Source organism: Bos grunniens, chromosome 8 (genome assembly GCF_055505025.1).
Source record: "Bos grunniens cultivar Pamir isolate PY7600 chromosome 8, Bosgru_T2T1.0, whole genome shotgun sequence".
Classification (NCBI taxonomy): Eukaryota; Metazoa; Chordata; class Mammalia; order Artiodactyla; family Bovidae; genus Bos; species Bos grunniens.
The window spans coordinates 19,626,770-19,654,343 of NC_141172.1; the positions used below are offsets into that span (position 1 = coordinate 19,626,770).

Genomic DNA, 27,574 nt, shown 5'->3' on the forward strand with positions numbered 1-27,574 from the left:
ATTCAGCTCCCTCAGCACCAAGATTATCTTGTTAAGAAAGGACATAAAACAGGCAGCACAATAAACCCTGTATAACTAGAGACCAATGATTCTCTACTCAACCCACAAATTATTTCCCCCGCTGTATGTACATATCTTTCTCCAGTCAAGAGGTGGAGCTATATCCTTTCTCCTTGAATTGGGCTGAATCTTTAACTGCTTCCTGATTTTCTTGGATTTTGAATTTAAGCATCATGAAAGTCTAGCAGTTTATGCTTCTTGCTTATGACCTCACTTATAAGAAGCAACACAGATAGCTTCATCTCATGAATCAAGATGCCAAGATCACAGCCGCAGCTGACTTCTGGTGAACATTAGCATCAGCCATGTAAATGTCTATACTCCAGCCCCAGTTGAGCTGTCAGGCTGATGTCAAAGGGAGCAAATTTGGGCTTCCTCCTGCCCTGTCCAGATAGCAAATAAATGGTGCTGATTTAAAACACCGAGTTCTGACATACAGTAGTAGAAAAACAACACAAGAGACAACTCCACAGTGGAGTTGAGCTCCAAATTCCCTTCAATAAGACTTTGAATGCCCCATCTACTTCATCCACTTTGCATTTGGGATCTTTATAGACACAAAATTATAAACTGTGTTTGAGTATAAACCACCTCAGTTCAGGGATGCTAACCGCTCTGTGGTGCCTTCATCTTTTGTGCCTTATTGTTCTGTAGTCCCTTGAGGGATACACGATTAACTTCCATTTACTAGTATAACCACATTTCATAAATGCCATTACTCGGTAAACAATCTGAGGAACACATTTCAGGTACTTGAACATTCTGTATGTGTTTCTTTGACCAGCTTTTCATTTTTCTGAGATCTTATTATATTCAAAAATTCCTTGAATTATCATTAAAAGGAGTATTCAATCTAAGGACAAATCCTCAAGTGTCTTGAGATAAAGAAGAAAACTGCCATTTATCTTTTATTTCCATCTATCTAAGTCTTCTTCAGGCTTTCACTGAGTGACCGACCTCTCTAAGACAGAAAGCCATATTCACTTTTTCATGAGGCAGTCCCTTCTTTTTTTGACAATGTATGTTTCTACATTGATTACCACACGATAGCAAAACCCTCTAGTCCTGGAATACTACTCCTACCTACAGAAGGTGAATGGGGTACTGGATCAGCAGGTTAGGAAAACAAGACAGGGATGCTTTACACAGTCTTTCTGTCCCATTTCTCTAAAGAGCCAGGAGGGCAGTAGGAAGCATTCTGCTCTGCTCCTCCTTGCAGGCATTCGTCAGAATAAGCCCCACGACCGGGGAAGGCCTGTGGTGACACAGTACTGTTTGTGATTGAATAAAAAATGTCTGTTTAATTAAATGGTTTCTTACTAGGAAATAAAATATTGCCCATATCTAAGCAACATTCAATATAAAATTTAGGGGGGGGGATAACCATATATTTATAGTTTTAGACACTTTTGAGAATGAAAGATGGTACCAGACAGAATAAACAAGTGTAACTTTTTGGGCAATACCAACTTTGTGTTGTGTTGTATTGGTCACGCAGTTGTGTCCGACTCTTTGTGACCCCTTGGTCCATCCATGAAATTCTCTAGACAAGAATACTGGAGTGGGTTGCCATCCTCTTCTCTAACACCAGCTTTAGCACCAATAAAGCTGATACATGTATTCTGTATGATTTGCTCTTGTGGTTTACCGCTCAAGTGAATCAGTCTTCATGATAGGAAGGATAGTGCTATTTTTGAATCCCTTAAAATCTTAAAATTGATAATTTCTTAAAATTTTCTATCTTTCAGAGGAATGCCTTCTAAAAGTGAATTACTTAAACTAGTCAGTGTGAAAGAAAGTCTGGAAAACTATACACAAAATTGTCAATATTGCTTTTTCTTCGAAGTGTAAGATTTTAGGCTACTTTCAATATGAAAAAACTATATATATATATATTTGAAGCATATATATATATATATATATATATACGTATATATGAGAGAGATTCTGTGTTTGAAGTTTTGCAAGTCTTTCTTTGATAATCACGAAACAGAAATTAAAGAAAAAGATCTCATGATAAGCAGTGAGTATGCTTATTACGTAACAAGCCTCGCATTATCTCACTTTATCCTGTTAAGAACATACAGAGTAGATCTTATTTCCCTGTATTATTAATAAGGACACTGAATTTCAAAGATACTGTGCCCAGGTAACGGTGAAGCCAGAATTTGAATTTAGGGCTGTTTGGGTCTGCAGTTCATGTGGTGAATTGTGGTGTTATGCTGCCTTACTGTTCTGCTCATGGTGGCTGATAATTGAGTTGGGAATTGATAGCTCATTTCTCATTTTACCCTGTGTCACAATGGCTGGTTCCTGTGTGAAGATAAGTGCACCTGAGCTCAGTTCTCAGATCAGCAGTGAGCATTCATTTCTAATTCCCAAGAATATCTAGTATAATATGTTCATAGTCATAGAACAATTCCTTCACATCCAACAGCCACGCTCCTACCTCAGTGGAAATTTTACTTCTTAGTCTGGATGTCTTGCTTTCTGTTTAGTCCTCATACGATTGATTCACATGTCTTGGATATAGCATTTTACACATTTAGCCATCTCTCGGTTTTGCAATATTCAGCACATTTTCTGCTAGTTTTTTGTTTCATAAGTTATTGTACAGTCAACAAATGTGTGGATGTACCTGAATACAAGATTGATTAAGGACACTGTACTCTATTCAGTCGTGTGTGCTGAGCACTGGAATTAAATTTCACATGAAATCTTGTTTTCCATGTAATGGCTCACTTATCTTTTTAAGGAAAAATTTACTTATGCTAAAAAATCAGCTGTGAATTAATTAGATTTAGAGAGGCCAGAATGAAGGCCTATGGAAATGACCGTGTGATCTTTTATGTATGCTACAGATAGATGTTCTTCATTCAACTCTAAACATATTCTTCTTAAAAATACATGAGTTTTACTGAAAAAAGGAATCTATACTTGGAAAATATGTATTGATTTTTAAATACTAGTATTTTAATTGGCATTGGAACACTCTTTGCTTTGGACTCAAAACTGAAATTGATCTTACACTGAAGAGATGCAGCATAGTGATCAGTTCTGAAAGAAAGTAGTGAAAATCAAGAAAAGCCGGTAGGAGGAATGAAGTTGAGTGATCAATGGTACCAGTATCAGTGATAACACGAATGCTGCCTATTGGCAAGAGGACATTTGGGAGGCCTTTCTAGTGTATCTACTGAAATTCTTACTTAGTCAATCTACCCCTTCATTTTACTCATTATAAAGACCATAATAAGGGATATGTTCCATAAGAAAACTTTAAAGAAAACAGAATTATTCTGAAAGTACTTATGATCATATGTAGCACAAATCTTCATGAATATATTGACATTACTTTCTGAAACAGAAATAATATGATAATAGCCATCTAAAAATGAAGTTCCTTTAACTAATTTGTCTAGTAAGTTTAAGTATGGCCAGTTGTTAGATATTTTAAAAGTTCATATAAATTTCCATTGAACATTATGACAAGCATACTTTGAAATATTATTTTTCTTTAAGTGGAAACTTATTCCTCTATCTAGTAAACAGATACTCAGTTCATAGACCACAGATAAAGAGAGTTACTTCTTACCCATAGGAGTTCATTATCTTGTTGGAGGGAATAAGCATCACCCTGTTAGGAAAAAAATGGACTCTTTAAGAACGAAAACTGCTTCAATTTCTCTAGGTTGAAGTAAACTGAAATGCTTTTATTTCTAGAATGATTAGACAACTTGAGAAAAATTGATAAAAGTTTTTTTTTCTTGTGCAATTCATATTTAAGAAAACCCTAAGTTGCCTATGTTCAATACAAACCATCATACATTAAAGTAGTAGAATTTCACCTAGTACCAAACACTTAGAGGTTTACAAATATTTTGGCACATGAGCTAGGGAGTAGATGGTTCACAGGAAGGGATCAATGTTTTTCTCCCCTCTGTACTCAAATTGCATTGGTGTTTATTGCTTAATGTAGAGTGATTTTTAAAATATGATTAAAAAATGAAAGCATTCTTTCACAGAGCATTTTACTTTAGTCTTAGATCTCAACTTTGAAAAAGAACCTTGACATAAAAATTGTATTAATAATTCATGGACTATATTAATGGCTGAGTTAAAACTTTAACAAGTTGGTGTTACAAAACTGTCAAAAACGTAACAACCCTGCCTTCTTTAATTTCAACTGCCTCTGATGAAGCGTAGGGAAATGCCTTATTGGTGTGCAGTGTTACCAATTATCTGACAGAGCCAGAGTGTATTTCTAGCTAATCAGAAATAAGAGTGCAGAATTAAATCTCCCGTGTGAAACTCATCATTTACATATTTATGATTCAGAAATGATAATAAGGCTAATGAGAAACTCACATACTGCCTTTAAAAGTCAAGTCAGTCTTATAGTTAATTTTCAACAGATAAAGCTTCTGATACATGGTTGTTGAAAGATGATGTCTGTCGATAACAATTCATTTTAATTAAACATTACAAATTATTTGTATGGATATATCCATACATTATAATATAAGGGGGTTTGTTTTTAAACTGTCACCTTTGGGCTAAGACTGAGATACAAGGTTAATGGAAAGGGCGTAACACAAAGAGTGTATACAAATAAAATACTTTGGGGAAAATGGTAATAATATATGTATGCATACACACACCTAACCCCAGAACTGCTTTATATGTGTCTGGGAGGATCAGAGAGGAGGTGACCAGTTGTAGTTTGTGAGGGTTCTTTAAAGCTGTTAAGAGTTTGAGGTTGTGATTTGCATATACATTTCTGAATTGAGACAATATGTTGTGTGCTATGATTATGCTCATTAAGTGGTATTATCTTCAGAGCCAAACCATTTGAATATGCTCACTGCTGCAGCATCATTAACTAAAGAGGTGACATGCTCCCACCCTCACATCCACTCTAAGAAAATCCTAATACAAGTCATTAATTTGCTGATGTTAGCAGATGACCCTTTCTGTATATAACATGGGTTTTAGTTTTCTGTGGGTGTCTTATTTGTGCAAGTATTTGGGAGTGCTCTAGCACTGTCACAGACCTTATTTTTAAAGCATACTTTTTCCCCCTCCAAGGTGGCTTTAAAATAAATTTTAATTTTGTGCCATAAAGTGTGTTTATTTCAATTTGCTTTCCCTTTTAACTCATTTCCTAAGAATTTTTGCATTGAATAACATTGCTGTGTGAAAAAGAATAGCCTTAGTGTTTTTATCTCTGTTACAATACTGTTTAGTGCCTTACTGTTTTAACATCATTATGATGATGATTACATAACAATAACAATTAAAAAAATAACAAAAGCAACAAAATAGCTTGTATGGTCATGGGAACAATAGAGGACTAATATAGCTCTAGAAAAGGTAAATATCATATCTACATTGCTGTATTTGTTTTCTTTTGCTTCATAAGAAATTACAACAAACAGTGGCTTAAGAAAGTAAAAAAAAAAAAAGAACACATTTTTATTTCACAGTTTCTTTGGGTCAGAAGTCTGAGCACAGTCTAACCTGGTTCCTTGCTCAGGGACTAATAAGCTGCTACCTAGGTGGAGAAGGCAGTGGCACCCCACTCCAGTACTCTTGCCTGGAAAATCCCATGGATGGAGGAGCCTGGTAGGCTGCAGTCCATGGGGTCACTAAGAGTCAGACACAACTGAGCAACTTCACTTTCACTTTTCACTTTCGTGCACTGGAGAAGGAAATGGCAACCCACTCCAGTGTTCTTGTCTGGAGAATCCCAGGGATGGGGGAGCCTGGTGGGCTGCCATCTATGGGATCGCACAGAGTTGGACACGACTGAAGCGACTTAGCAGCAGCAGCAGCAGCAGGTGTCCACTGGACACCTCTGAGGTTTATTGTCTCTTTCAAGATAAAATGGTGCTGGCAGAATTCAGTTCCTTTAGTTGTAGTACTGAGGCTGTAATCCCATAGAGGCTATCTATAATTTGCTTCTATGTGGCCCTGCTCCATAGCTGGTTCACATCATATCAACTTGCTTATTTGAAATCAACTGAGGAGTCTATTGCTCCAGCCACTAAGACAGTGTCTTCTGCAATGCAGCATCATCATGGGAGTGACATTCCATCACCTTCGCCATGTTCTATTGGTTAGAAGTAAGTCATAAGTCTTGCTCTCACTCAAGAGGACAAGTTTGTGAATTATGGTGGATGACTTTACAATGTATCCACTTGTCCATGATAGTCACTGAAAGGCAGCATAGAACACTAGTTAAGAATTTAGACCCTAGCTCACACATGCTCAAATATCAGCTCTATCATTTTCTGGATTACTTGATATTTGGAAGGTACTGAACCATTTTGTGACTCATTATTTTCATGTTTCAAAGAAAGTTAATGATAAGATCTATACCTAATATTTTTATGAGGACTAAGTGTATTAACTCATTTTAAACATTTAGAAGATTGCCTGGTACATAGTAAGGTTTTGATAACATTACTGTTGCTGACTATTATGAATAAATAATCTCATTTTTATACTCTTTAGGAAAGAGGTAACACTTTATGACACTGTTTGTGCTTCCAGCAAAATGACAAAAGCCATAGTTAACCACAACATTATTTCCCCTGTGCCTGCCAAGATATCGGGGCTTCTCCAGTAACACAGCAATAAATAATTTGTCTGCAATGCAGGAGCTACAGGAGAGGTGGGTTCAATCCTGGGTCAGGAAGACTCCCTAGAGGAGGGCATGGCAATCCACCCCAGTGTTCTTGCCTGGAGAATCCTATGGACAGAGGAGCCTGGTGGGTTACAGTTCATAGCATCACAAAGAATCGGACATGACTGTGTGACTTAGCACGCACACATACACCAAGATATCTGTGACTTTAATCTTTGAGATTATTTATACTAAGCCCTTGTATCTTGGCTTTTGGATAAGGTGACCCAATGAATAAAGTTTATACCCTGAAACCTCATTTGCTCAAAAAATAGCAATGCTAGATAAAATCAAACACAAACAAAACAACAACAGCAAGAACCCTGAAAACCAAAATGATCTAAGTGGAGTACAAAAAAAAAATCACACCTAAGATAAAACACCAGGAAAATGTTAAACAGCTGTTAAGGAAGGAATGACTCTATAACTAGAATCAGGGAGAGATATCTAGAGTATGGTTGATATAGACCAAAGATGACAAAACATTCTATGAAAAACAGAGGCTGAAGCTAGTTCAGTTCAGTCAAAACAAAGAAACAATCTTGAAGTTGATTGGAAAAAAACAAGAGATACCTGTGGGTATTATTACATATGGGTAGTATTAGCAACAGTATTTTCCAAAAGAAAATGATGTATTTGCTTTAAATAATCGTAGTTAACTACAGTTTGGATTTAGTCTTCGTTCTAAGTAATCTGTGTATCTTTTGACATGGCTAATATTAAAATATTGTTCCCATTTTACAAATGAGGAAATTGAGGCTCTGAGAAATTAAGAAACTTTCCTAAACTTATAAGCAATTAAAAGGTAAAGCTATTTATCTTATGTTTTTATAACCAGCTTAATTATATTAGAGTAAGAGTTAAATCAATATTTTCCAAGATCATATAATAGACAGAATTTAGCATCCTAAGTCACCCAAATAACTCTTGGAAATTGCACTTAATTAAGATGAGCTGGAATCAAGATTGCCGGGAGAAATATCAATAACCTCAGATATGCAGATGACACCACCCTTATGACAGAAAGTGAAGAGGAACTCAAAAGCCTCTTGATGAAAGTCAAAGAGGAGAGTGAAAAAGTTGGCTCAAAGCTCAACATTCAGAAAACGGAGATCATGGCATCTGGTCCCATCACTTCGTGGGAAATAGATGGGGAAACAGTGGAAACAGTGTCAGACTTTATTTTTGGGGGCAAAATCACTGCAGATGGTGACTGCAGCCATGAAATTAAAAGATGCTTACTCCTTGGAAGGAAAGTTATGACCAACCTAGATAGCATAGTGAAAAGCAGAGACATTACTTTGCCAACAAAGGTTTGTTTAGTCAAGGCTATGGTTTTTCCTGTGGTCATGTATGGATGTGAGAGTTGGACTGTGAAGAAGGCTGAGCACCGAAGAGTTGATGCTTTTGAACTGTGGTGTTGGAGAAGCCTCTTGAGAGTCCCTTGGACTGCAAGGAGATCCAAGCAGTCCATTCTGAAGGAGATCAGCCCTGGGATTTTTTTGGAAGGAATGATGCTAAAGCTGAAACTGCAGTACTTTGGCCACCTCATGCGAAGAGTTGACTCATTGGAAAAGACTCTGATACTGGGAAGGATTGGGGGCAGGAGGAGAAGGGGACGACAGAGTATGAGATGGCTGGATGCCATCACTGACTCGATGGACGTGAGTCTGAGTGAACTCTGGGAGTTGGTGATGGACAGGGAGGCCTGGCGTGCTGGGATTCATGGGGTCGCAAACAGTCGGACTGTGGAGAAGGAAATGGCAACCCACTCCAATGTTCTTGCCTGGAGAATCCCATGGACAGATAAGCCTGGTAGGCTGCAGTCCATGGGGTTGCACAGAGTCAGACATGACTGAAGCAACTTAGCAGCAAAGAGTCGGACACGACTGAGTGACTGAACTGAACTGAACTGAAGATGAGTGAACCCAGAGAGAAACATAGACCTTGATAAAGGATGTCAGTAAATTTGTGTAACTACAAATTTGATTTGCAGTCAAATTTTATAGACTGTAAAAATAATAACAATTTTCTGAATTTAAAAAAGTAAAATAAAAACTCAAATATTATGATGTGTTGATTGATATGGTATAATAAAAAGTTGGCAAGTTGAGGAACATGGCAAGTTTTACTGCCATTTTGGGAGGAAGACAAAAATACCGAATAAAAGTTGACTTTATTAGATAAATATGTAAAAATTTTATATTAAAATTACATTATAAAATATGTATATGTATACCATAATTTACATATATTATGTATTATATATGAGAAGATTATGGGTTGTAGAAAATAGTACTAATTTAGTAGTGGCAAAAAAGAGGGGTAAACATAAAATGCAGAATAAAATGTAGAAAAAGTTAAACAGTAAATGTAAACATATATACACCTACTATACTACTAGTACAAGGCTACTACTATACTACTACTATAAGGCACAAAGACTTTTTAATAGGAAAAAACTAATATAGCTATCGCCTGCTTTAAAAATATGAGTGAGTGTGAGTGAAAGTAGCTCAGTCATGTCCAACTCTTTGCAACCCCAAGGACTGTAGCCCACCAGGCTTCACTGTCCATGGAATTCTCCTGGCAAGAATACTGGAGTGGGTTGCCATTCCCTTCTCCAGGGGATAAAACCACACAAAACATTCCAAACAAAAAAATCCCAAAGGATATATCAAACAAGTCAGTTTTAATGAGGCAGATGAACCTAGAAGTCAGAAAGAGAAAGACAAACACATGTATTAATGCATACATAGGGAATCTAGAAAGATGGTACCAATGATCCTATGTGCAGGGCAGCAAAGGAGACAGAGACATAAAGGGCTCAGTGGGAGAAGGAAAGGGTGGGGTGATTTGAGAGAATAGCATTGAAGAATACACATTACCATATGTAACATAGATTACCAGTAAGAGTTTGATGTATGTATGAAGCAGGGCACCCAAAGCTGGCGCTCTGTGACAACTGGAGGGATAGGGTGGGGAGGGATATGGGAAGGGGGTTCAGTTGGAGGGGCACATGCATACCTATGGCCAATTCATACTGATGTATGGGAAAAACCATCACAATATTATAAAGTAATTATTCTCCAATTAAAATAAATAAATTAATTTGAAAAAACACTGCTCAGAAGAATGCTATTTGTCAAGAAAATAATAGGCAAAACTAAAATTAAGGCAAAGTATTAACATAGATAAATCAGTATATGCCATAATAATCAAAAGAAAATTTATATAGAAGATATAACAATTATAAAATTTTATGTATATAACATAATCAAGAAATCAATAAATGAAAAGTTTTACCAGACACTGATAAACCAAGCACATAAAGAAAGAAATCCTTAAAACTCAACATATTTTTATACAAAACTGATTATAATTTTAAAGACATGAGTATTCACAAAGCACATATTTAATTATAAGGTAATTAAAATAGAAATCAACTCTTAAAAGATGGATTTAAAAAATAAGTTATGCTTCAAAATGTTAAAAACTTTTAGAAATAATTTACAGTTTCTTAGAAACTTCACTCTTTTGAATGCATTTTATAAACCTCGATGCAGCATTTTATATTCTTTTATTTTCATCTTGTTAAACACTTGGCCCTTTTGTTTCAACTTGTAAGATCATCTCAGATCTTAACTCTCTAACCCATATAATTTTTTTACTCCATGACTGGTGTCTATATTCTATGTTAATATGTTTCCTATGCACTCCTTTGAGTCATTCACAAGAATGATAAATCTGTTAACATGAAGGACAGACTTAAAATCCTAATGTATCTAATTAGTGATGGAATAATGCATTAACCCTTTCAGATTATGAAGATCTATATTTTGATTATCTCTTTTTTATTCTCTGATACTGCTTAATACAGGAGTAATATAGCTTCTGTTTTAGGACTGTGCTCAATTACAGACCTAAATTTTTTTTTTTAACTTATACATAACATACCCAAGAAAGCACTGATACACTAAAAAAGGAAAAAGATTTTGCTGAAGGTGTAAGGGAGCAAAGAAGAAACACATATCTTCTGACACGCAGATATATATTAATAGCTTGTTTTTTTAGGCATAAAGATTTTTCTTTGTTAAGATATAGCAAAGATTAGAGAAAACTTTCCGGAGTACTGACTTTCCAGTTTCTTATTTCCCTACCTATAGGATAAACACTAATCATAAATTTCACCTCCAAGGAGTGTCCTCAGACATCTGGATCCATTAGTAAAGGCTAAGAGAAAGGACGATTTTATTCCCCATACAATTTTGTGACTTGATCTCTCCAATTTTGGATACCTCAACAAGATAGCTATATCTTAAGAGATAAAAATAAGCATAAAATTCATACCAAAGGAATTCCACTCATATGGTCATAGAGGAAATTATTCTGGAAATACAGTGCATTATTTAGGTGTTAAGGAGCTTGGGTACCAATCTTCACTGGAGTTAAGCACTGAAGAGTGAATTAGAGGAAGGGCAAGATTTTCCTCTCTCTGGGCCCAAGTTTTCTTATCTCCAAATGATGGGGTTGGGCTAATTTAGGTACAAGCTTCTTCTTGTTCTAATCTTTTGCTGAGTTATGATATTCCCCACTGAACCCTATCTGTTCAAATCTTGGCTCCCCATAAAACTCAGAAAACATTCTCTCTATCTCAGCTATCTAGAGATTTTTTTTCTTTCTTCTTCCTTCTTTTTTAAACTATCTCTTGGCAGAAATATCTCAGTCTTTTCTGATTTAAATTTATGCTCCTCTTTAGTGGCTTTTCATGAGTATCCCAATTGTGTATGTATTCCATTTTTTCTGCAGCTATGCTTAGTCAGCTGGCTTTTTTATTCTCTTGATAGAGAATTAATTGCTCTCTGCCCTCTCAGTCTCTGTGAGGCAAATCAAGGTTTCCTTTTATTGCTTGGATCTTCATGTAGGATGGGCTCTGCTATTTCCCTAAGCTTATGGAAGGTAGGTTTTTAGTCAAATGCAATTATTCCCCAGTGCAATTGGCAACATGGCCTCAATCTTCTTTAGGCATATCCTTAACCTACAGTGCTCTGCTGACCCTGCAAAGCTGTTTATAATCCCTTCTCTTAAACACACATTTCCAGAGCTAAGTCATTAACTTTCCACTCAAATTGCTGTATCAACAACTTTTGTCCACAGACATTAAAGGACACCAACTATCTGACATAGTGATCAGGTCCTTGTTGCAGTAAGACACTCATGGAATTATACTGCCTGGTCATCCCTCTCTTTAGTATGCTATGAATTGATGGGAAACATAACTAAATTTAAGAAAGCCGACTATCATTTGGAAGACTTGTATAACAGATTATAAGTTAACATACTCATTAGGAGCAGTTATTTTTAATTTGCTAGTAAAATACACACCTTATTTTGGAGGGGTAGTGACATTTTAACGACAATTAAGAATAAGTAGTAATTATATCGGAGAAGGCAATGGCACCCCACTCCAGTACTCTTGCCTGGAAAATCCATGGACAGAGGAGCCTGGTAGGCTGCAGTCCATGGGGTCGCTAACAGTTGGACATGACTGAGCGACTTCACTTTCATTCTTCACTTTCATGCATTGGAGAAGGATATGGCAACCCATTCCATTGTTCTTGCCTGGAGAATCCCAGGGACGGGGGAGCCTGATGGGCTTCTGTCTATGGGGTCGCACAGAGTCAGACACACTGAAGCGACTTAGCGGCAGCAGTAATTACATAGTAGAGTATGTCCATGGAGTCACAAAGAGTCAGACACGACTGAGTGACTCAACTGAACTGAACTGAACATAGTAGAGGGAGAAAAGGAAGATAGAATATAGTATAAAAGGAAGAATAAATGTGTTGGGCTTAGAACATTTAAAGAAGTATTACATGATGAAGTTAAAATGGTAGGCTGGTAAATACTATCAGAGATATAATCTTGAGTTATAGTGAAAGGCAAGATTTTCCTTTGAGGAGAGTAACGTAATCAGGCTTGTATTCAAGTATGCTAATCAAGAGGATAAAATGGAGGGAAAAGAGACTAGAGGTAAGATAAACTTAGGAAAAGATACTTCAGGACTTGGTAATCACTGGAAATGGAGATGACAGAGATACCTGGAGGAATTAAGAGGGTGAAGCCATGTCTTACTCTTTAGTAAAGGTGTAGATGGTGATGTTCTTACCAAAATCAGAAAACTGAAAAGAGGTGCAAGTTTATGGGAACCTGGGAAGGCATGATTTCAACTTTAGCAGTTTTGAGTTTAAAGCTGCAAATAAAAATGTGAATTTTAAGAGAAAGCTGAGATGAAGAGGTATGGAGTTTGAAAGGTGGTTGAAAAACAGTCTGTGTTAATCATTGTGTCAATAAAAGAAAGACAGTCTTTATGGATACAGAGTTTAGAAGTCACTATTATTAGCAAAGTTACTTACAGTCACATGTTAAATCCTAAATCTGTAAATGAACTGTATGTTCATTTGACTTGTAGAGTATAAACTTTTTCTTTAAGATCTGTATTTATTAGAGTCCTCAGCATGCTCCAATAACACATTTGCATGGTTATGTTTAACCACATTGCTTAAAATGAATCCATGAGATACTTTAATAATATAGTAAGTAAAGACAAATTACATGTTGAAACTATTAAACACTATATAAGATCAAAGTACTCTTAATTGCTCATTATAGTTCAACCAAGAAATTCTGTCTTTAGAAATTTTGATTAAATTTGACAGAAACTTAAGTGAAAAATGTTTCTCGCAATATCTGAATATTTATTTATTTATTTTTAGAGTGGCAGGGAGTTTCTGTTTCTGTAGGGTACTTCGGCATTTCAAATCTCTGAACTCAGTATTGATGACTTCTTTGAACTCGTGCCTGTTCTATTTTCCACATTTCTTTATTCTATTAGATCCCAATTTTTTGCCTTTTATAAGGAGTTTTAAGCATAAGACTTGGTGTAAGGTAACTATTTACTAATTTTTTGACATAACAGAAATAGTGCATTGTTAGACATGTATCATATCAATATTACTAACATCATTTATTTCACTCTCCTAAAATACTGTTTCCATTCCTTTCCTCGGAAGCTTTACACTACTCATTCCTTCATATAAAATCCTGGCTCACCACACACTTTTGGTTCATTGTCTATTATCCCAAGCTTGGTAAATCTCAATCACTCACACAAAATCATATTCATATTTTATATTTACAACATAAAATTTATATTAGAGTTTATAATATATTAATATAAATATTTTAATTAATATTAAATTTATACTTATATTCATATTTTACATATTAGAAAATATATTTTTAGCTACTTTTGGGGTCTCATCTCAGTGTTTCCATCTAAATATATTTCAGAAAGACAATTTTTCTTCTTGGGAAAAATTCTGGGGGTGACTTCTTAAAAATAACACTTCTCCTAGTTCCAATACTACAAATTATCAGTCTCACTTGTGGCAAATTATAGTGAATAAAAATTTCCTCAGTGTATGAAACTCTAGTAGGTGGTTTTTTTCCCCTTAAATATGTTACAAAAACTAAAAAATAAAACGTGTCATTTAAATAGTTCATTTTGTGGAAATGAGATATACTGCAAGAAACATTCGGCAATTGATAACAGAAATATAAAAGTGGTTATTTCCTTTCAAGAACAAATTCTATGTTCCTTAAAATTGTGATAAAGATAAATATTTTGGAGTTGTGACAGAGATGTTTATTTACGGAATAACACACAAACAAAAATTGTCTTTCAGAGAGCGTAGAGTCCAGGAATAGAGCATATGTGAGAAATGGTGAAGAACGCACTGAAGAGGGAACAATCCTACTTAAAGCCAGTGGTGCTATCACACACTGAAAGTATTGTGGCTTTGTGTTGTCCCATCCACTTGAAGTACTTTGTGGGAGAAGGAATCAGGATTATACCCTGGCATGAGTAATATTTCCTCTAGGAGAAAAGGAGACATCATGGATGAATAATGAGGGTTCTGTGGTATAATAACTTCCTGCATCTTAGAGAATCTTGTCAATTTATCAGAGAACAAATACTAAAGAAGACAAAATTAACAAAGACTAAAACCTCTAGGGAGAAATACAATTCCTCAAATTCTTGGGAACAATTCCTCTAAAAATAATAGAGAGCCAATTCTCAAAGAAATGTTAGCAGTCTGGAATAACCCTGGAGCTTTAAAGGTGAAAGCTCAGATAAAAATGGAGTGTCCAGAAGCCATTTTCTCACAAGGAATTATCCATGGTACTCACAGCCCCATGCCAAAATCTCTTAGGATTACAGGAGATCTAAACTTTTCCAGGAAAACTGTCTATTCTAACGTTAATTCTGCTTGGACTTAATGAACTCTAAAACCATCTGGTGTACTTAAAACTTATTTCAATAATATATTCATGTGTTGACCTCCTATTTTATCTCAGGCAGGTATGACTTATTTTTAATTGTCATAAATGTGTAAAATTAAGACTATCAGTAACTAAATTAAGATTTAGCTTATAAAACTTGCCAAATGTTATACAAATACTGACTGTAATGAGTATTGAGATTTGAATCTTGATCTATCTGGAGTTAACTCATATGGTCATAGCTTGCTTTGCCTTAATAGAATAGAGGGCTGGGCTATAAAAGGAAGGAAAAATGTATTAAACTATTCACAAATTTTAAGGTCAATTAAGACTCTCTTGTATGTAATATCTACATTTTCCATTTTCTGTCATATAATGACTGAAGAATTCCTTCACTCTTAAGAGACTGAGACCATGGGTAAGTTTCATAGAGTGAGATACTCTGGGAAGGGATTTATGCATACATTTAGGGTCACAAAGAGCTCTTTATTCATCATTTAAGTCTAGAAGAGACAGTCCACTAAAGAATGCAGAAAGTGAGACACTTTGGGAAATGACAGGCAACTTTAAACGTACATGAGAATGAAACCCTATGGATTCGATGACATCAGCAGTACCAGACACTTCTGAATGGGAAAATAATGGTTTGCTTAGTTGTTTAAGATGTGCTTGTTTTCATAAGAGGACATTTTTAATGGGACTTCAATTATTCCCATACTTAAAACTTACAATGGCTAAAGTAACAATTAGTTGTCAAGGTCTCTTGAGTATAGATTTATCTAGAAATTTTCATATATAATTCCAATGAGTCACTGTCGCTAAGTGAAAGTTGCTCAGTCGTGTCCAACTCTTTGCAACCCCATGGACTATACAATCCATGGAATTCTCCAGGCCAGAATACTGGAGTGGGTAGCCTTTCCCTTCACCAAGGGATCTTCCTAACCCAGGAATCGAACAGGGGTCTCCTGCATTGCAGGAGGATTCTTTACCAACTGAGCTATCAGGGAAGCTCAATTCCAATGAGAACCTTTGTATTTAATGATTACCATACTAATCATGATCAAAATCAGTATAACCTGTAGCATTTTGCTAAATTAAATATCAAATTATGAAGAGCAAATCTTAAGTTATATGTATTTTATTATATTAATATAGCATAAGCTATATGAATGATAACAACCTATGTATATCACAAATACTCTAGTATGTATATAGAATAGGATAATTTGTAAAATTTTTGAAAAATGTGGTTTTCAGGCAATTGAGAGATACTGGGTTTCCCTGATGGCTCAGATGGTAAAGAATCCACCGCAATGTGTAAAACCTGGGTTCGATCCCTGGTTTGGGAAGATCCTCTGAAAGAGGGCATGACAACCTACTCCAGTATTCTTGCCTGGAGAATCCCCATGGATAGAGGAGCCTGGCGGGCTACAGTCCATGGAGTTGCAAAAAGTCAGACAAGACTGAGCAACTAAGCATATTACAACAGGTAAATAAGTTCAAAACACATGTTTTTACTTTATAGTTTGCTGCTTCTCTGATGTCTCAGCAGATAAGGAATCTGCCTGCAATACAGGAGATGCAGGTTTGATCCCTCGGTTGGGAAGATCCCTTGAAAGGAAACGGCAATCCATTCCAGTATTTTTATTGGAAAAATCCCATGGACAGATAAGCCTATGGGCTTGAGTCCAAAGGGTTGAGAAGAGTCAGACACGACTGACCACTCAGGCAATCACTCCATATCTAAAAAATTCTTTACAAAAAATACATTTTCTTATTCTCAACCCTATATATATTCTTCCTAGTCTGGAAAGTGAAATAATTTTACACTCTAATGTATATTTGTGAGGTTTGAATATTTGCTGAAAATAATGAATGTCTAAAATTCATAAGATAAGGACAAAAAGTTTGGTCTACATTAGAAGCTTTTTATAATAATTTGATGCTGTATTTCACCACCTGGTACTATGCTGATGAGCACTCTCTATGTATATTTAACATAATAGGGCAAAGTTAACTATTTTAGAGTAATAATGATTCTTTTATCTTACTGCTATTCTTTTTTTATTCAATCTGTGTGCTATGGCAAAGTGGAAAAGATATTTTTGATCTTCTAAAAATAAGTATCATGTTCCATGGTGCATGCATGCTAAGTTGCTTTAGTCATCTCCAGCTCTTTCTGACTCTATGGACTGTAGCCCACCAGACTCTTCTGTCCATGGGATTCTCCAGCCAAGAATACTGGAGTAGGTTGCCATGCCCTCCTCCAGGGGAGGTTTCCGATCCAGGGATCGAACCCATTCCTCTTATGTCTCCAGCATTGGCAGACAGGTTCTTTACTGCTAGCGCCACTTGGGAAGCCCGTTCCATGGTACCATGAGGTGAATTAATTCAAAATAATACTTTCCTCTTTAAGCTTTAATGTTATGCTAATAAACAACCAAATGTCTTGAGTGAGCCATTAAAGTTATTATCTGTTTTATTCTTTCACCATGTATAGGTTAGATGAAGAAAGAGGTCCAGAAACCTGCAAAGGTCCCATTGGATCTTTCCCTGGATACAAGTCTGTGAAGAGGATAAAACCCAACATTGTTGGGTAAGAGTAACTTATGGGAAACAAATACTTAATAGGATTGATGTACAAAAACAGTTTCCAGAGCAACACAGAGTTGGTAATCATTCATGTTCCTCCCAAGTCAGAGTGGAGAAACCTCACTGACTTTATGGAATTGAGCAGAGACTGCAGTAGGCCACATGAAGAAGTGGAGATGAATGAGCCTAAGAAGAAAGCTAAATTTGATCTCCCCATAACAAAATGTTTCAAAATTTGTAAAACATAACTAAAGAAGTATTTACAGGGAAATCTATAGCATTTAAAGCTTAAGTTAGAAAAGAATCATCTTAAGATGATTGATACAAACTTTGACTTTAGGAAATTATTAAACAAAGGTATTTTAAAATAAGTCAAAGAAATAGAAAACACAATTCAATGGGGAAAAAAAAATCCATTACATCAAAAGTTGATTCTTAAAAAAGATTGATAAAACTGATAAATCTCTAGTCAAACCAATCTGGAGGGAATTTTTTTTAAATCCACCAATTTTAAAAATTATAAATGGAAGAAGAGACATAGCTATAGATTCTACAGACATTTAAAAAATAAATAAGAGAGGGAGGAATTAAAAAGGGGCATAAACTTTTGGGGATGATGCATATGTTCTTCTGGTCACACATGTATTCACGTGTTACAAAACTTAACCAAATGTAAATATAGATATATACAGCTTATTGTATGCCAATTACTTCTCAATACAGATGTTAACAATTTCAGCTATACCTGTTCATGAAAATTTTACTGGACATATGTTGTGATACATGTGTATGCACATGTACATGTGTTTATGACTGTTGTTGAGTCAATAAAGATACATTGCAGTTTTACTAAGAATTATTTATAACATTTACTTCTGAATGATCTTTTCCTATCATTACTAAGAATACATGCTCTCTCCATAATTATCTTTATTTTATATTACAAGGTAATGGCATAGTTTGGATTTCTAGTTCTCTGACCTGAAAATCATCAACATAATTAATATTGCAGTATGAAAGAAAGTGAAAGTGAAGTCACTCAGTAGTGCCTGATTCTTTGCGACCCCATAAACTGTAGCCCACCAGGCTCCTCCATCCGTGGGATTCTCCAGGCAAGAATACTGGAGTGGGTTGCCATTCCATTAAGTTTTTCTTCAGTAAATAGAAATTTCATAATTGCATATGGCTCTTCCAGGAAATAATTAATATTTATTATGCACTGACACAAACATTGTTAATTTAATCAATGAAACACCCTCCTTTGAGGTAGTTATTTTTATTATTAGATTTTATAATTAAGTATTCTGAGACAGAAAAGTAAAGTAATTGCATGAGTAATTACTCATAACTGATGAAAGTTAGCAACTACATCTGGTTGACTCAGGGCCTGCATCTTTGCAACCATACACTGCCATTACTGCCATGGTGGATAACTGTAGTTGGGTATTTTAACAGGGGTTGCAGAATTTGGAAAGAAATGAAAATCACGGAACAGTAATGGAAATTGATTACATTCAAGAAACATTTACAGGACATCTGCTATATGCTGTATATTGTGCTTGACCAGATAACCTAGAAATATGTTTTCATCTGGTTATGCACAGAATCAGTAATAAGATGTTCAGTACATATAAACATAAAATCCTTATTATTTCATTTGTAGACAGAAATAGCAACAGAAGTCAATGTTTGGACTGATAGTATGAGTAGACTAGATGTAAATTTTCCTGGTGGCTGGACATTTTTGTTGCCCATTTTAACTGCATGTATTTTATTTAAATAGTTGATACAAATGTACCTGTATTAAGAATTGCTTCATTTTTTTTGTTTGTTTATTGTTATTTTCACTTTTTGATTCCTGCTTGTTCTTGTCATTCACACAGAGAGCTCACCAAAATCAGAGGCTAAAAGCATTACTGAAAATGTGAATCAAAAGAAGCATATTTCAAAGTCACTGTACATGCACTAAGGTCTTCTAGGATGCACACTAAAATGCAGATTCCTGGCTAACCTCAAACTGAGTGAATCAGAATTTCTGTTTGCAATGGCCAGATCAGATCAGATCAGTCTCTCAGTCATGTCCGACTCTTTGCAACCCCATGAATCGCAGCACGCCAGGCCTCCCTGTCCATCACCAACTTCCGGAGTTCACTGAGACTCACATCCATGTATCGGTGATGCCATCCAGCCATCTCATCCTCTGTCGTCCCCTTCTCCTCCTGCCCCCAATCCCTCCCAGCATCAGAGTCTTTTCCAATGAGTCAGCTCTTCGCATGAGGTGGCCAAAGTACTGGAGTTTCAGCTTTAGCATCATTCCTTCCAAAGAAATCCCAGGGCTGATCTCCTTCAGAATGGATTGGTTGGATCTCCTTGCAGTCCAAGGGACTCTTAAGAGTCTTCTCCAACACCACAGTTCAAAAGCATCAATTCTTTGGCGCTCAGCCTTCTTCACAGTCCAACTCTCACATCCATACATGACCACAGGAAAAACCATAGCCTTGACTAGACGAACCTTTGTTGGCAAAGTAATGTCTCTGCTTTTGAATATGCTATCTAGGTTGGTCATAACTTTCCTTCCAAGGAGTAAGCGTCTTTTAATTTCATGGCTGCAGGAACCCACATTTTATCAACCTCTCCAGGTAATACTACAATCAGAGAGATCCAAATCAGAGAAGCTGGCTTCAGGAAACAAAACTACTGACCTCAAAATATACTGTTATCAACAATTCCCATATTTCTAAAAGCTATTCTATGATGCTAGCTTTTTAGATCTTATTTCTAGAAATGTCTTCCTTTTGCTTTTTCTTTTAATATTTATGTCATCTAAATGAAATCCACTGACTCTGAAAAGTGCTAACGCAGTCTAATGGCTTTTATCACTTCCCAGAAATCAGAAGTGTTGCACCTCAGTTATAGGTTATCATAGGTTAATTCTCTGAAATCAGGTGCTCGGATATCCCATCATTACTGACTCCCCTCTAAAAGGACTTTTCTTTGTGAAATTTTACAACCATGACAGAGGCATGAGATCTCAGATTTGCTTTGAACTAGAAACTTTTCTTACAGCTCTAATTAAAAGGAAGTTTCAAACCTACGAATTAACAGTTTTAATATGCTATTCCTGGTGATTAACTGCTTCGTTTTAGCTGGCATTCACTGTTAACATTGCAACTGTTAATTTTAATGGCTTGATTTTTAAATTCTAAGAGGAGTAAAACTAGTTCAAAATGATTCCTATAATTTTTACCATTGACCTAACAGTCTCTATTTAGAAAATCTCCTTTAATAACATTTGCTCCTTTTAAGAGTTTTATCTTCTTTAGCTAGAATTGAATAGACACTTAGAAGAAATCTGTTTTTTTTTTTTTTTTTTCTTTTCTTGGACTATACTTTAAAATTAACCTTGCATGTTACTATGCCTCTGATGGTTGGGTAAGGAGAAAATGTTTTAATGAAAATATTCTTTCTAAATCAAGCACTTACATGTGTAGTTTTTACATAATACATTATCATTTTTAGAAATAAACTTTAAAAACTGAGCTACAATATAACTAATTTATAACAATAGATATAAAAACATGATAAATCTCTTGAAAAATCTAAAATAAACACATAAGGCCAGCTTTATAGAAGCTGACTTTTAACTAACAGAATTTTGCTTGTTCATTTATATCTTGAGAGAACGCATAGTTCCTGATTATCAAGGATATCAAGTCCACAGATAATCCAAAAAATTCCTTGTCATCTCTAATTATAAAGATTTCCTTCTTCAAAGCTGTTAATCAGTAGTCAGAGTGACTGATTTAAAATGCATGTCAGATAATAACATCTTACATATTTATACCAAATGTCACTCTTCTAGTATCCATTCTTTCACATTTTAATGTCTCCATCATTTTTAACCTATTTCCACCCACATCCTACACAAAACCAATCTCATTAATTTCTAGTTTATTCTTTCTGTTTATTTCTGTTTACTTTCTGTTTCTCTTTACTCTTTATGTTCATTTCTTTACACAAAAATGAGCAAATATATATTTACATATACTATACATTCATGCATATGCAATATACATGTATGTATGCTTATATAATTATACATGTGCATGTGTGCTAAGTCACTTCAGTGTGTTCAAGTCTTTGGATTCCTATGGACTATAGCTCCACCAGGCTCCTCTGTCCATGGGATTCTCCAGGCAAGAATACTGGAGTGAGTTGCCACGCCCTCCTCCAGGGTGTCTTTCCCACCCAGGGATCGAACCCACATCTCCTGCAGCTCTTGCATTCCAGGCAGATTCTTTACCACTGAGCAACCAGAGAATCCCACTTATTATGAATATATGTTTTATATAGGTATGCTTTTGAACTGTGGTGTTGGAGAAGACTCTTGGGAGTCCTTTGGACTGCAAGGAGATCAAACCTGTCAATCCTAAAGGAAATCAGTCCTAAATATTAATTGGAAGGACTGATGCTAAAGCTGAAACTCTAATACTTTGGCCACCTGATGGGAAGAACAGACTCATTGGAAAAGCCCCTGATGTTGGGAAAGATTGAAGGCAGGAGGAGAAGGGGACTACAGAGGATAAGATGGTTGAATGGCATCACCAAATGGACGGACATGAGTCCAGGCAAGCTCCAGGAGTCAGTGAAGGACAGGGAAGCTTAGCATGCTGCAGTCCATGGGGTGGCAAAGTGTTGGGCACGACTGAGTGACTGAACTGAACTGAATGTTTTATATACTATATATGCATATAATTTCTAAATATTTTCTTACAAAAATGTAATACCATAGATATTCTTTAACCCTTTGCCCCTTGAAATATGGATTTTGAAAATTCCTTCATATTAAACTTATGATTATTGGCGGGTAAGGGGAGAAGGATAAAATGGAAGATTGGGATTGACACACACAATCCTATTGAGCGCAAGGAACTCTACTTAATGCTCTATAATGACATGGGAAAAGAATCTTACAAAGAGTAGGTTTATGTCTATGTATAACAGATTCGCTTTGCTATATACCTAAAACTAACACAATATTGTAAATAAACTATATTCTAATAAATTTTAAAAATAAAGTAAAATGTATGTTGATATTAAAAAAAAGACTCCTCCATAACAGTTCACAGACCTAAATCTTATACTTTTATACAGTTTCATTATACTTTGTTATGTGTACTATAGTTGATTCAATCACTATGGCCATTCATTTTATTTTCAATCTTTTGCAATTATAAACTATGCTATAATGAATAACCTTATGTGTGTGTGTATATATATATATATATGTTTCCATATTATTGGCAGTATATTTTCATGGTAAATTTTAAAAAAAAGTGGAAATGTAGGATCAAAAAGGAAATGTATGAGAGTTAGTCTTTCTACAACTACTCTAACAAAAAATTACTAATTTGTAGTGATTTTATCAGGAATTTACATTTTCATTTTTGCCAGTGTGATGTCTTAAAAATATCTCATTATAACTTTCATGTATATATATATCCAACTATGACTGATATTAAACATCATTTCATATGTTTAAGTCATTGACATTGACATATATATATATACAGATGTCAGTGTCATTGTATATTCAAAATCTATTATGTACTTGAGTTTATTTATGAACTTTTTATTCAATTCCACTCTTTTCTTTGTCTATTTATGCACAAACAACATACTATATGAATGACTGAGGTTGTATCTCATGTTTTAATGTTTAGGAGGCTAACACACCATCACAACTTTTTGTTCTTAGCATTTACATGGCTTGAATATTAGTTTTTCAGTGTCAATTTTAGCATCAGATTCTCTAGTTTGATTGAAAAATCAAACTTATTAGTAGTTTTAGTTGTATTGAATTCAACTCATAATTAACATAAGGATGCCTTTGCATTTGTTATCTCCATGTCTTTCAATCAATTTTTTTCATAAAGTTTCTGTGCTATTGTGAAGTTTACATTGAATTATTTAGTAGTTTGTGATGCTCTTATGGACTTCCCTTGTAGCTTAGTTGGTAAACAATCTGCTGCAGTGCAGGAGACCAGGGTTTGATCCCTGGGTCGGGAAGATTCTTTATGATTTGCCTCTGAAGAGGAGGGCAGTTTTGTGGGACTGAGCCCCTAAACTTTGGGGGTCTGCACTGATTCCATGTAATTAGTGTCAGAATGAATTATACTTCAGGAAACTCAGTTAGTGTCCACAAAGAAATGAATTACTTGGTGCTATAATCCCACACATTTGGTGTCAGAAGCATTGTGAAAGTAGACAAAAATAGATTTTCTTTTACTCATATACATGGAAAGTCTAGAAAGCTTTATAGTGCTTCATTTTTAAATATGAATACAAAATACAGACCAAAATTCACTTTGGAAAAGCCTCACATAAAAATGACAGTAACAGAAAAACTATATATTGGTCTCTGCCTTCTGGCAAAGAGCTCCAAAAACCCTTATAAATTCCTATGTGATAAGAGTAGCAGGAGCATCTTTTATTCTAATAAGATGACTTTGGATGGGCTCCTGCTTGGCTCCTGCATAGAGGCACCTCACCAGGAAGACCAAGCCCTAATTAGAAACTTGGAATTTTCTGTCCTACTCCTCCAACCTCTAGAGAGGGGAAGGGAACCGGAACTGGAATTATAATAATAACTAATCATTCCTAGTTGATGCAGCCTCCATAAAACCTGATAAGCATGAGGTTTGGAGAGCTTCCAGGTTGGAGGATGCATTCACACCAACAAGATGATGCACCCCAACTCCACGGGGACAAAAGCCCCTGAACTCAGGATTCTCCCAGATTTTGCCCTCTGCATGTTTAACTCTAAGTGTCCATCTGTATCTTCTGTCATATCTTTTAATAAACTGGTAAACATAACTGTTTTGCTGAGATCTATGCGCCTCTACCAAATTAATCGAAACCAAAGAAGGGGTTGTTGGAACCTGGTTGGAAGTGCTGATCTACAGCTTTTTGGTCAGAAATGCAGAGTAACCTGGACTTTTGATTGGCATTGGAAGGGGTTAGTGTGGGCGAAGGTTGTGGCATGGACACACTTGTGGGGCTGAGCCCTGAACGTGTGAAATCTGGCGCTGTATCCAGGTCAATAATGTCAGAATTGAGTTAAATTCTCAAACATCCTACTGGGGTCACAGAATTGCTTGTTGCAGGGAAAAACTTTCACATGTTTGGAGATCAGAAGTATCAGAAATGAAGTGTTCTGTGTGAGTAGTAAAAGAAAACACACAGAGAAGAAATACACAGTGGGGAAGAACTAGGTTTTTCCCTACATAGGAAGGAAAATGATTGGGCTGTTTTTCTATTACATTTTGTTTGTAGTCTATCCAGAAGCCAGAAATATCATGACACTTTCATAAAAGATATAGCTTTAATTTCCAGAAGATCTCAACATTGTCACTGTTTTGGTTTGTAAAGTAGACTTTGGCTAAGTTGGGTGTTTGTTTCTTTTTCTCCCTATGGAACAAATTTCTGTACATTTCATGATGGTTTCTGTTTTTGATGGTTACATTTACTTGGCCAAAAGTTATCAGTGTTATTTTTGAAAATGAGTCTTATATAATGTATTGGCATTGTCACTACATAGCAGTATTGACATATATCTGATCTAATAAATTAGCATAAGCATATAGCAAGGCTATTTGTCAATATAATGAGTTCATATTCTAATGTACGAGTAACATAACATTTTTATAGAAAATATCAGACATAATATTTTTATATTCAAAACATTAAGCCTCAATATTTCCTTTTCTTATCTTCCGATAGCAACAATCTTGACTTACATTAGAAATTGCCATTCAATGTGGAAGAAGGAAAGAGTCATTGACAAATGAAAGTAACAGAACATGAATATCTTTATGAGTACAATAATCTATATTTTTGACCCAGTTAGGTACAGAAAATTATTACTCAAGTTAAGTTCAAATGATGTTTGCTCTCCTTTCTTCGGAAATTGAAGTCTGTTCTTCCAGAATAAGTATTCTAAAAACTATTTAAATGATTAAAGCATCAAACATAAAGAAAATCTTACATTATCACTATAAAAATATAAAAACATAATAAACATTAATAAGGATTTACTATTAGATATAGTTTGATCGGGGCTAGATTAAAAGACATAATTTAGATCTGACTCATAACTCTCTTTCCTGAGAAAGTAGGTCAATACACCTGTCAGAAAGTGAGTGCTCAAGAGCAGGGATTTGGCCTATTTTGTTCACTGCTGTATCTCCAAGACCCAAAACATTACATAAAACATAGCAATAACTCAATTATTGATTTACTAAGTCACTTAGTAAGCAAATGAAACAGAGAGACGAATAAATGAAATTCATGGATTACAGGTTAAAATATTAACAGAATTTATCAATTATCCTATAATTTGAAGAATTGTTACTGGAATTCTGATTAAGGTGAGGGCTTTTTCACTTGGACACCTTTTTGGTGGGGGTTTAACAACACTTGGCACCTGAGTTGGAAAGCCAAGAATAACTCTATTTAACCTGAAGTCCTTGAGTTGCAGTTTCCTTTTAAATGTAGCTTTCCCACTCTGAATGGCCACATTTTGATTTTTCCCAATGGGGTGGAGTCTTCTCTAAATGGAACAAGCATTCTCCAGTGAAAGAAGCAATAGCACTGGAGAAGATGCCAGTTTCACACTTGGAGAGACCTAGCATAGATTCCACATCACACTGAATATTAAATATGGAAAATTGGTCATGACTCAGCAGTTTAGACTATCATACACATAGTATGAATCCTGCTGTGCTCAGTCACTCAGTCTTGTCCAACTGTTTGCAACCCCATGGACTGTAGCCCCCCAGGCTCCTTTGTCCATGGGATTTTTCAGGCAAGAATACTGGAATGGGTTGCCATTTCCTACTCCAGGGGGTCTTTCCAACCCAGGGATTGAACCCACGTCTCTTGTATCTCCTGAATTGTCAGGGTGATGGATTCTTTACCACTGCGCTACCTGGGAAGCCCTAATATGAATCATAAGTACATTTTAATAGCATCAGATTTTCACTCTCAAGGAAATGGATGACAACATAGACAATAAGACCTAAAAGATTAATTAAATGAACCAGTATACCAATATGAAAAGGGAGCTATTAGATTTACAAACATACGTATTTGTATTAATTTTGTTTGCATATATGCAGAGGTCTTAATCCCTTTCTTTCCTTCTTCCTCATATTTGCAAATATTTGATTAAATAAGGAAAATTTCCCCTCAAACCTCTAGGGATTATTGATAAATTTCTGTAGTTAAAATATGTTTGTGCTGGTTAAAAAAGCTATAGTCAGTACTTGATGTCTGGTAATCTATGTCTGAGTGAAAGCAATTTAAAATTAAGAGTTTAGCAAATCACTTTTTGGAATTCACTAGGGAACATTACTTCACATGTCTGATAAAATATGATGAAACAAATAATTTTAAAGAATAAGTATTGCATTGGCAAAGTAACATTGAATCAGGTTCATAAATCGACCAGCAAATCAGGGATCCATCATTTTAGGTATGACCCCTTCAAATTATGAGCCATTAATATGCAAGCAAATAGTGCAAATGGAACTAACTGGCAAGGGGCTTTGGAAGTGTAAAATCTGTTAGAAAGAAATTTCTTTTGTAAGATATAGGTGAACAGTTTTTAATGTGACAAATTTGCCTGGCATGGAAATATGGCTTTTTCTGTGGACATGAATATAAAATTGGAGGTGTTATGAAGTTCACCAATAAGCATTTGTAACTATATTGCTGAAACTTTCCAAATATTTCCCATGTCAATTTTTATATTTTTTCCTTTATTGTCTAAATTCATCACTCTGACAAGAGTCAAATAACTTTCTTTATCACTGTCTTTCCAATCTCAAG

General features: G+C 35.4%; 1 protein-coding gene across 1 annotated transcript in view; it reads right to left on the minus strand.

Annotated features, from left to right (window-relative positions):
- LOC147366722 (uncharacterized) overlaps window positions 1-27,574 on the minus strand; it is a 191,460-nt gene that overhangs the window by 90,172 nt on the left and 73,714 nt on the right. Inside the window, exon 3 of the mRNA XM_086414266.1 lies at window positions 3,653-3,694. Coding sequence (XP_086270392.1) covers window positions 3,653-3,694 — 42 coding nt within the window. The remainder of the gene's footprint in view (window positions 1-3,652; window positions 3,695-27,574) is intronic.